We start from the raw sequence: 12,120 nt of genomic DNA, 5'->3' as shown, positions 1-12,120 counted from the left end.
TATGTTCACACATTTTCCCACCCTGCTCCTTAGTGCCCCATTCATAGTTGTCAGTACCAAAGTCATCCTTCTCCTTTGTTTCATAACCAAAATAAATTATCAAAACTCCACCAGCTTTATGGGAAGGATGGATTAGTGAAGAATTTTCTCTTTTTTGCCTGCTGATGAGTGTTTCCACTGCTAGATATAATCCTTAATTGTAGAATATGTTAAACTGTTTAGAAGGATTTTTTTTCAAGTTTCTGAGAAAAATGAATTTTTAAGGAGTGTGCATGTGTCTATATATGAATGAGAGCAGCAGAGCAGTTTGTTACAGTTGGAAATAAAGCAGTTTTCATTTATTGGAAATGTTTTAAATATTCTGTTCAAGATCCATGGTTAATTGCTTAGCCATCAGACTAGTTGATGGGTTGGTGTTGGGAATGTTTGTATATACCTTGAAGAATGTATGCTTTGAGGTATTAAGAGAATTGTAGAATGGTTGGAGTTGAGAATGATCTTAAAGAACATCTAGAGCCAACACCTCTGCCATAATTGTTTAAAATACAATTAAATTACTTTATCAAAGATGTACAGCTGAGGGGGGATATGTTCATTTGCTGCCTGTAGGCAAGCATTTCAAATTCCAAACCAACAAAAATGTGTATCAACAAAATTTTCTTGGTATTTGAGTGATTACAGTTTAGGAATGTTTATATTGGGCTAGATAAAGGCTCCACTTTACTTCTGGTCCTATCTCCAACTATAGACACAAAGACATGCTCAAAAAGAATAAAATGGAACAAGTATGATACTCTTCCACTCTCCAGCAACTTTTGCTGAGGGTATTTCTGAATTGGATGCAGTTTCTGTGTATTTAGCCAATATTAATGCGTTTATTTTTTTTAATGTGTACTTGTTCTGTTTCCTCTTGATCCTATTGAACTTTTAATCACCATGGTATGCTTTTGGGGATAGATTCTTTGCACATTGTGTAAAGAACCAACTGCATTCTTTGTTATGAAGCTGGCTCCTGCTATCCGGTGCTCACAGAAAAAGGCTTTTTGGGTAAATAAGCAGTTCCTGAAGTATTTGATCTGAACAAGGATACTCAGAATGGATAGGAAGCCAATAACAAATGGAAAAAGATTGAATTCAAGGCAGAATTTTTTTAAGAACTTCACTTATCTGATCATTCTGTGGGATTAGAGATGTACCTTGTTTTATATGAAAGGAAATATGAGGATGAAATAGTGTGGAAGACTTTTAAATGCATCTGAAGATTGAGATAGCTACACATACACATGTAGGCACAATGACATAAAATGGGATGTACAAGAACTGAAGCCTGTTTGCTAGACTAATCTTGTTGCTGGCTATGGTCTTATCCAGCTTGTGGTATTTTCTGTGTTTTGGTCTTTGGTTATAGTCTAATGCATGCTGTTGGTCTTGATATTTCCTAGAAAAAAGTAAATGTAGTAATTTATGAGTTTTATTAGAGAATTTGGTGCTGTCCTACAACTGATCATTAGTTAAGGTTAATTAAAAACCCCCACTGTAAAACAGATTAAATAACCCCAGCATTACTCAAATAGGACAACGGGTCATGATATCAACCTCGAGGGAGATGATTAGTTTCTGAAAGGAGGGGTTTAAGACCACTACTGTTTAATGTTTTCATTTAATGACCCTTGTGCACTCAGTAAGACTGTGCTAATGAAACTTGTTGGTGATATAAAATTAAAGCTATAGGGGACTGGGATGTATTTTTGCTCACTTCAGAGTTGAGCTGTATAGAAAGGAAATGTAGTATGTTATTTCATACAAAATTATAATTCAGATCAGGTTTGCAGCACCATTTCAGGAAAGGTTTTAGTCCTTGCCTAGGGTATTTATGGGGCTGTTTATAGTTTCTATTAAGGAAATAGGTGACACAGTAACGAGTTAGGAAATTTCCTTATCAGACAAAGTATTTGAATAAAAAGTGATTTCTTATTTGTGTCCTTGTTATGGTGATTTTTCATTGAAGTTATTTGTGATCGTGTCTATTGCTTCTTGGTTTTCCCCTTGCTTCACTGTTGAGAGTTCAGTGACCAAAAGCATTAGAAGTAGATGATGTCTCTTGGTCACTGAACATTTACAGCCACGGGAAATGATGGTCAATTACCTACAGCTTAGAACAGGTATGAAATTATCGACTCAGTTGATTAGCCCTTCCTCAGAAAAGTGCTGAAATGTGTTTTATAGTTATTTAGTTGCATTAGTAGTTGAGTTTGAAGCTTTTAACATGTTTTTTCGCTAATACCTTTGGGAGATGGATAACTAAGATGCTGATATAATAATGCAATATGTATACTGAGTGTAATTGTTTGAGAGTGAACATATACTGTGGGGAAATACTGAATGGATCATGAAAGATGAAGACCATTAGTCTTTTCTTTCAACTATTAAAATAAGCTTTAGGGTGTGTTCAGCTGTGATTTATGAAAATGTTTAGACTAACACCTTCTTTGATGATGTCTGATGTAGAGGAAAATGCTGAAAAGTATCATGATAAATGCACTTTCTTTTCACTTTTGGCAGCCTCCATCTTCACCAATTAAATTTTCAGGTATTGTTGTGAGCTCTTTAAAAAGCAGAACAGCAGATGGACAGTGTCATAAAGGGAAAAAAAATATTTTGCTTTTTTAGAGTTTTCTCACACTTCAGCCAACAGAATAGTTTCAGTTATCATTATATAAAGCTAAATATTTAGAACCTGATACTACATTTAAAACCTCTTAGAAGGATTATTTGCATGTGTTCTTTCATTTAGAGTATTAGAAACTGAAAGGCTTTTTGTTTTCCACTAGACTACATTTATAATGTGTGATGAATAATACATCACGTGTTCCAGTTATTCTGCTTTTAATTCTGACTCCTTGAAAATTGTAATGCATTGTTGCAGCTTAAACATGATGGGCATGATAAACATGATAAGCATGTGTTAGGCCTGGAAAAACAGCTTGAGAAATCAGAGTAATAATTTCTCCCCTGCACTTGAAATTTGCAAATACTTTTTTTTTTTTTTTTTGGTGGGGGCAGAGAGGCAGGATTTAAGTTGTGAATAACAACGTTGTTTCAGTGTGTGTCTGATCAAACCTTTGTCTCACTGACTGAGAGGTAATTCTGCAACACTGAGCACCAAAAAATGCACCCTGACACTGTGTGTTAAAAACCTCCTACATTCAGAAATCTGAAATTTGTTTAAGATGTTTTTCCTGTTTTGAACTTTTTCCCTGCCTTAGCTGATGAGATTTTTTTAAAATAACCACAGTAATAATCATGTAGATAATCAGTAGGATTATTATTTCATAGAACAAAGAGTAAAAAACCAAGGAAGCTGATGTGGAACAGCACATGAAACTTAACTATCTGTCTGCTGCAGAATCAGTCTTTTGTATTAGATTAGAGGAGCTGATGAGTTAAATCAAGAGCTGTATTTGTCCTGTTCTATTTGCCCCTACATTTCCCCCAAAAGATGAGGTACACACTTATTTACTGCTCTAATTTTTAACTAGGTTAACTTGTTCTTATGTGGTCTAAGATTATAAAAATCTATTTTCTATGTTTGTTAAGTAATTTTGTTTTCTTCTCATCTTTCAAATGAGGGTAACAAGCCCCAGTGATAGGTCATCTGAGTTGGTTGCTCCCCTGTGTCTCTTATGGGAGCCAGGCAAAACCCACCTACATGTTTAAGAGGTGTAGAGTTTTGCTTAATTCAAGGTTCAGCTGGACTTAAGGAATGTGCAGTGCATGTTCATCTACCATTAGCATTATTTCAGTGTGTTAAAAATGTTACATTAAAAAAAAAAACATAATGTGTTAATGGTGCAATATTTGGATTGTTAACAGATGTTTTTTAAATGATTAGAGGTGACTATGTGATGCTGAAGTGAGGGTTGTTATTAGGAAATATCCCTACTAGGGTTTAAGCTACAAGAGAAATTTGTGTCTAAGAGATAACCCTTGCCTTAATGTGAAACAGTTTCAGCCACTATCATGGTTCAAAAAGGCAAAAAGCATCCATGAACCAGAGCAAGTTCAGGATTATTGCATGACATAACAAAGGACAATGATGGAATCCTTTGTGGGATGTTTTTGGATTTTCTTCTCCCATTAATATGACCTTAAGTAAATGATGCTGCCCTGTTCCTTCATGCTGGCATTCATGGCTTCCAGGTCTGCACACAATTAATGCTTTGTGTGTTTGCTGAGGGTGCTGTAAATTGCTAAAGTGGAAAAGAAAGGGTCTTATTTTGTCTCTGAAAATGCCTCTTCCAAGTTCTGTTTTTATACAGCTAGTTTTCTCTTCTGTTTTGTCTTTACCCAGGAGTGGCAAAACTCTATACAGAAGAATGCTGGCCTGGCCTTTATTGAGCTTGTTAATGAAGGAAGGTAAGTCACAATATTTGATAGCACCTCTGCCTTAGCCTTCAGGGAGTTCTGTGCCTTGAAACTTTTTAAAAATAATTTTTCTTCTTCCTTTTTGTGTAATTTTTGTAAAGTTTTACGAGCATGGTTTCATGTTCTTTAGTTCTTTGGTTCCGTTCTAATTCTGAATATGGGATTTTGCAGAATCTTAATGCTCTTTAGTTTCATTAAATACTTTGCTTATCTGTGTGTCATGGATTTTCTTTCTTCCTGTCCTTGTGTACTGGTTAATGTTGAAGCTATAATTTGTATTCAGCTAATCTCTTGAGAAAGGGAATTGATATTTGAAAGACATTACTGCTAGGAATTGTGAGATAAGCCTCTGTCTCAAAAATTAGATTCCAGTTTGCTCATTCATTTCTGATCTATCTCTTAAACTAGAAAGGAGGAGAGGCCCTCTAAGGAAAAAACCCTCTTAATATTACCAATTAGTTTAATGTTCTATCCATAACTTTATATGTATATTATTGAAACTTACAGAAAATGACAGAGCAGGTGATGAGGCCATGCTCTTTGACTTGTAGCAGTGTTCAGAACCATCAATATATTATTCATTAATATTGAATCAGTTGTTGAGGCAGACTAAGAACAGTGTTTACCTTTTTCTAAAGGATTTTTTTCAAGACGTCTTATTGAGTTACCTAAGGTGTTTTATAAGAAATGCCATTTATTTAAATGTAACTTCAGTTAGTGAGTAACTTCAGCTGGTTAGAATCCAAATAGAAAATAAATTTTATGTAGTTAGGACAACTATCTAACTAAAACCATAATAATTTATCACATAAATTAATATGCTATGGAAATACCTTTTTATCATTTTAGGAATGGAGAAATGGCTATTTGAGATATTTTTTTCTTAAGATGTAAATGTTCTCAAGATACATAAAAATAATGGCCATTTTAATGGCTTTTAATGGTTGCATTTCAGTTTATGGTAGGCGAAACACCATTCTGAGGCAGGAAAAACATTTTGCTACTAGTCTTGATCCCAAGGGCCAAGGTAAAGTAACAAGGGTGTTCAGTTACAGTGTTAAGATCTAGCCTATAGTTGTTTCCTATTATGTGAGGCTGACCTGTCTTGACCTTACTTACAAAATGCCTGCTATAAATTTGGCCTTTGATTAATGTTTTATTAGCATAGATAACATAGAGATCCCACACACATGTAAACCACAATGTAAGGTTCATCTGTGTAAGATGATTATCATGGACAAATCAGTTGCTGAGACTGAGCTGTGCATGGCAGTCACCCAGTAGCTATTCAGCTCGTCCAGGTCAAGCTTTCTATCAGTAAACTGTTTGGAATTGACTATTTTCTCCTCAAAACATGCAGTGCCCATCACAGACAGATGGAATCACTCCCCCACCTCCATGAACAACATCAATAACTTCAACTCTAGCCTGAGCCAGAGTGGTTGTCTCAGGGACAAATGATCCCTTGAAGACTAGGAAGTGTGGTTTTGGTTAGCAGAAAATGTCTGTGTAATTGTTACTTCATTTCATTTCTGACGTGTAGCAGAGTTGGGTTTTCTTTTAAGGGTTTTTTTTTTTTTTTTTAAGTGGGAGCATAACATTCATTTTGGTGGAGAGGGGATTAATTTCTTAAAAATTACTCCTCCTATCTGCCTCCATTTTCTTCTGTTGCTGTTTATAGGAGCCTTTATAATTACTGCTGAATTGCAGTGCTTTGTGGCTTTTCAGCAATCACTAAAATCAAACTATTATCCCTCAAATGATAGGAACTGTATTCCAGAACTACTCTTTCCTTCTCTTTATGCAATTTGCACATTATTTTTCTTGCACATAGGCTAACACTTGGACTAAAACATCTCAGACCTTGTGTTTTATTGTATTTGCTATTTTTTGTATATTTTTGCCATAGCATTATAGCCTTAGAAACTCCAAAAGCTAAAGTCTTTTAATTGAAACTTAAGAAAATATCTGAATGCTTCTGATTTAGACTTTAGCTGCATAGTTATACAATAAAAGCTGAATTTTAGATTGTTTCTACAAGTGCACAAGAAAATATGACAAAGTAGTTGTAGAAAAGACAGAACTGGTTCAGCACCAGGGAAGGATGGGATAGGGAGGGATTTCTGTAGGGCACCATGACGTGGGAGTTACAATAAATAAAATCAAGGACTGGAAGAACTGCCTGGAATTTGTGGAATCACAGAATTGCTATTTTCTACTGCCTTGGTGGGGGGAATTTGGTCATCCTATAATCTTTGTAAATCAGAGTTTTATTCCCAGTGCTTATTACTAGAATTTTTGGACTAATTGTGCTGTAGGATATTCCAGCTTGAGGTATGTTCCACTGGGTTTTTTTTATTGGGCAAATGAGATGACTGAAAAATCTTTCTGGAAGAAGTCTAGAAGGGGAGATGTAAATCTCTCTTCTGCTTGCTTTCAAAGTATATTTTGCTTTTATGTGAAAGGTATGAATATACCTCTCTTTCTCTCAGCAGTTGGAAGTTTTAGATTTAGGCTTGCCATGTTTTGGCTAGGATTCCCTGGACAGAAATATGTGCAGAAAGTTTGCCTCTGGGACTCGTAAGATCTGTTGTGTGTGTGCTGCATTCAGAATGTGTTGGCCTGAATTTCTCCATGTTCACAAGTAACTAATGTGTTCCTCAGAAAAGCTGCTCCCTGCCTTTCCAGGTAGATCACACCCTCTTCATGTGTAGAGCAGAATTGATTAGTTTGTGAAGTTTTGAGTCTTGAACTGAAAGAAAATCTCTGAACAGGAAGCTGGTGGGTGGAAATACAGAACTGTAAAGCTGCCTAAAACAGAAATACAAAACTGAAGGCCTGAAGTCCAGGTTACAAGCATAGTAAAAAGAAAAATGCCAGTGCAGAAATCCAGCAAGCTACAGAATGTAAGGTAAAGGAGCAGGTATGAAGAATAACCTCTTTCTGTGCAGTAAAAGATACATCAATTTCAATACATTGCTACGTTTAACATTAATCTGGTTTTAATAAAAAGTAGTAAGTATTGTTCTCTGTTATTGTAGTGTCTGGGGACACTATTAATGCTCTTTGAAACCTTGTTAAAAAGGTGCCTGTCCCCATGGCTCCTCCATGTACTGAGCCATCTGTGCAGCAGCAGGACAGGTTGTGAAATGTTTTCCTTAGCCTGCTGAACTTCTGTCAGTCTGGATTTCATTCTTTGTGCTTGCCTTTCACCTTTGGATCCTCCCTTTAGGGTGAGTCTGTTTTGGAGCCTGAACATGAGAACGTAATGGCCAGGGAATTTGTTCACCAGAACCATCCTTTAGGTGGATCTAGTTCACTGCCATGGCCAGCCCTCTCCTTTGGAGACTTCTGAGGTGCCCTGACGGATTCCTTTTTTGCACCCTGGAACTAATTTGTTTCCTCCTTATGCACAAGATGGTGGGGCTGTTATTTATGAACCAAACCAAGCTCAGCTTTGTTTTATTTCCTTGCATGTACAAATGCCTCTTTGCTAGAGCCTGATTTCCTGTAGTTGACTGGTTGGTTAGTGAGCAGCTCCTGTGCTGTGTGAAGGTGAAAGCCCTCTGCTGTCGCTGTGATTCATTAGCACACTTTAGTGTGAAGCATCTCTTATGCTGGATCTTGTTTTCTGTATCAGTCAGGGCACTAACAAACGTACTCGAGCTTGAGAGCAGGCATGACAGTTATTATCCCCTTTGGGGTGATAATGGCTTTGGCATGGCAGGGGTTGAGGGATCAGTCTCCTCCTAAGCATGCTGCAGCAATTATTCTTTCCAATTTTCAGTTGAAGAGACTCTAGAAGATGCTTGATTTTAATATTCTCAAGCACAGTTTCCTTGGCCATCTGAAGAATTATGGAACAATGTTCTATGCTTACATTTTTATACACTTGTAAATTAATATTCACTAAAATAGTCCCCAAATATTTGGTTTAAAGACAATCTCATTAAATTAGCAGAATCCATGTATAATTTTCTCTCCTTACCTTTGCTTTTTCAAGTTCTTATTCAATCAAGGCAACTCAAAACATAAGTATTCATAAGTGTATCCATGTTTGTTTTTCTGTAGCTTTTTTTTATTGCCCTGTTCATTGTTGTCTATTGAGGAATGAAATCTAATCAAAATTCTCCCCTCTGTGTCAGAGCATTTGCTAATGGGTCTTTCAGTGTAGTTGAAACCAGCTTTTTTTCTTTTTCTTTTCCCAAAGGAATCTTGGAAGGGATTTTTTGCTCCCTTGGATTTAAAATTATTATTTTTGAGACACTATAGCCTTCTATTAAAAATATTTGTTGGAATTGTGCAATTAATTCAGAAGTTATTGGGAGGAGAAGGAAGACAAACAGAATGCAAATTTAATATCTGTAGCAAGTAAAAACTCCATCAACCAACCAAAAAGAGGTCCCAAACCTCTCCAGAAACAACCAAATGCAACAGTATTATGCTCTCAAAACATAAGATCTAATAGTATAAAATCTGGAATGCTGTAATCATCTATATTTTTATAGCTGAGGGGGTGGGGAAGAATTTAAGAACTATACTAACAAAATTTAAACATATGTCACCTGCTGTTCCTTGTCTTAAATTCTGTGTATTGCTTTTGACTGATCATGAATGCAAATATTTTTAATATTGAATACTTGGCAATCAAGCTGGCTGGCCAATTATTTGGATGCTTTCTAAATGGAAAATAGGGGACAGATGTAGGCTGCCCCATTCAATTGTCTCTCGCTCACAACGCTGCGGTCACTCTCAAGGAATGAATGTTGGAGGGTTGTGTTGCCATAGGAGCAACTACTGTGATGGAAAAACAGTTAGAAAAATACAGCTATTAATGAAAAAATGGATGATAACTGTCAGACTTTGTGCATAATTGACCAAAAAAGGCTCTGGAGAAAAATGATAAATGCAGTCTGGTCCAAAGTAGAATTGATTACTGCTAGTCTGCTCCCTGTGCTGCAGCCTCCTTGTCCTGAGATTCTAATGACAGAACCTGCACCTCAGTCTTGTTTCATAAGAAAAAAAGACATGGTTTCCACATTTCCTTCCTTTTCGATTTTTAACAACCATTTCTGTTTAGGTGGTACGTTTTGTAAAAGAGATTTTTGATGATTTATTTTCTGAGTCTTGAGGTTATTGTTTTGGTTTGTTTAAAAAAAAGGAAAAGCAGCTTTGTTAATGTGTGAATTTGAATACATGAGATCATTAGGCTAGACTTAAAATAGCATTTTAAATGTGCTGAAAGTTAGGAATTGTAGCCTGAATGTGTGCCAGAGCTGGATAAGTTGACTTGGGTGGGGTTCTTGATGCTACCTGATTTTTTTGTGTGCATGTGTGTGTACTAAGCTATACTGTGGTGGACACAACCATTTGAAAAACCAATTCTTTATTTCACTGAGTTTTGAAGGGTATTTATGTTGCAAAGGTAGGTTTTGCTTGTGAGAATACATAATTAATTTGTTGGGTCTATGAAAAAGGAAATTCATTAACCACTTTTGGGCACCTGGGAGTTCTGAAATGTTTTTTTTTAATATGGAAAGTTTTTGATAACGTCTGCTTTCTAAAAACTAAATTATTGCAAGTGTAACAAGAAGGTATTCGTGCTGTGTTGTGTGCATGTACTGTGCTATTGCCACCTCATGGGACATTTTCAGAAATCACCTCCCAACAGTACTGTGCAGTGGCTTTGAAATGTGCACACAACGGTTTTCAATGGGCTCTGCCATGTCCTAAGAGGCTCTCCTAGATAGAAAATATTGGATTTTCCCTCAGCTACCTTTTAAAACTCCTGTTTCATTTAATGCTAGTGTGTGTCCAAGTCAGCATTTTGGTGAGTCTGCACAGCTTTGGGGTGCCTTTTTTTTCTTTTTTCTTTTTTTTTTTTTTGGTCTCCCGTTTTAGGTCAATAAATTTGTTCAAACTTCAGTCTTTAAGACTTTATGGACTAACAATATTCTTTGAGAATTCAGTAGAGTATCTGTAAAGTACAGAATCTATGTTCCACAAAGCAATTGTAAAATGCCCTTGCAACAGTAATTCCACTACTTAGCACATTGAACAGTCAGATCCCGTAAAAGTCCACCTATATCCGTGTAGAACATATCCCCTTTTGAAGTCAGAGAATCTCCTACATGCCAGGTTTATGAGGAAGGAGTGCAAGTAGGAGAGGTCACCTTACTTGGCTGTCTCAGAGTTCTCTGTTGTGGAGCACATGGAACTTACAGTCTCTCCCCACAGTAGTTTGTGATAGATTTGTGCCTAAATGTTGCCAATGTCACCTAAGAACCTTTTTTCATACTTTGACTAAAACTGATAATTGTTAGACATCAGTAATAGTAATCCAGAATTTCTCAATCTCTCACTTACTCTTGCTTTGCACATTTCTGTTTATATTTTTGTCTCTTGTACTTCTTAATTTTTCCTTGTTATAAGGAGCAGCTTTTTTACTTTGTCATCTAAGCCTTCAGCAGCCAGAAATTGGAGGAGGAGTTTTAGTTCTGTATCTCATAGTTTTCCCGCATAACAATGAAAATCAGTCTATCTCATGTATTTGGCTAGAACTCCTCCTCTCAGTGGTTCAGCACTTCATTCCTGACCCAGCCAAATATGCAAGTATATATTTAGCTTCCAGCATGGAATCCATCCCCTTGCTTGTTTTTACTAGGGTGCTCATCTTTTCAAAGTTTAGCACATGTTTTAAAATACTTCAGTGTGGAAAAAAAGTGCTTGGGAAGAAAGGTTTGTCTGAGACCTTGAATCTGCTGTGCACCGCAAGCAGAAGAGTAGCCCCAGTACCCAGAGTGTTTGCACTCATAAATAATCATGTCCAACTTCTACAAAATGTGTCCATCCACACTCCATCCACATTTCTCTTGTATTAAGTTCAGGAAAATAATAATTCAATAGCATGTCATAAATAAGAACAAACAAGAAGAGAATCTGTCAGGATGGTGGAGTGTAAATCAGCACATTCAACACCAATTTGGTGTTTAATAGTACTGAAAAAAATCAGCAGGTATATGAGATAATATAAGGCAAGCGTGGTCCGTGGACCTTCATATGGGGATTACGAAGCATCAGCAAGAAGGAAATTATTAGACTTGAGTTTATCTTTAAGCTTGGGTGTGCATACTTTGAAAAAGACAAAAAAGTCAATCTGTTTACTCAAAGAAAGGAAAAGCTGTCATTTTGCTGTAAAAAAAAAAGTATTTAATGTGTTTCAGATGAAATTTTTGTTTAACTGGTTACTAATGTAATCTAGTTGCTGGGGAAGAAAAGTCAGTATAAAAGTACAAAAATGTTAAGGGAATTTTTGTCTTTGTTTTAATTGACAGTAATTTCCTTATTATAAAACTATTTTATGGGAGAATATGGTGTAAAATATATGTTTGGTTTGGCACAGTTGGCCCAGAGAAGCTGCAGATGCTCCATCCCTGGAAGTGTTCAAGGCCAGGCTGGATGGGGCTCTGAGCAATCTGATCTAGTGGAAGGTGTCCCTGCCCATGGCATGGGCTTGGAGATGATCCTTAAGGTCCCTTCCAACTGAAACCAATTTATGATTCTATAAGATTCAAGCCTTATTAAAAAAAACCCAACAAACCACAAACAAAAAAAGCACCAAAAAACTCCCCACAAACAAACAAAAACAAAGAGCATTTTTCTGGAAGCTCTCCTGTAGTGTGAACAGAATGTACA

The 12,120-nt window shown here is 36.4% G+C and overlaps 1 protein-coding gene across 5 annotated transcripts in view; it reads left to right on the top strand.

Moving 5' to 3' along the window:
* Nucleotides 1–12,120, top strand: part of LRBA (LPS responsive beige-like anchor protein) — a 368,498-nt gene that overhangs the window by 114,524 nt on the left and 241,854 nt on the right. For all 5 annotated transcript variants that reach the window (XM_063156757.1, XM_063156759.1, XM_063156760.1 and 2 more), the window contains one exon: nucleotides 4,352–4,416. In XM_063156757.1, the coding sequence (XP_063012827.1) occupies nucleotides 4,352–4,416 (65 nt within the window). The remainder of the gene's footprint in view (nucleotides 1–4,351; nucleotides 4,417–12,120) is intronic.

The sequence above is a fragment of the Melospiza melodia genome, chromosome 5, assembly GCF_035770615.1.
Source record: "Melospiza melodia melodia isolate bMelMel2 chromosome 5, bMelMel2.pri, whole genome shotgun sequence".
Taxonomy (NCBI): Eukaryota; Metazoa; Chordata; class Aves; order Passeriformes; family Passerellidae; genus Melospiza; species Melospiza melodia.
The sequence above is the reverse complement of the archived record's forward strand: the minus strand, read 5'-3'. Positions and strand labels throughout refer to the sequence as shown.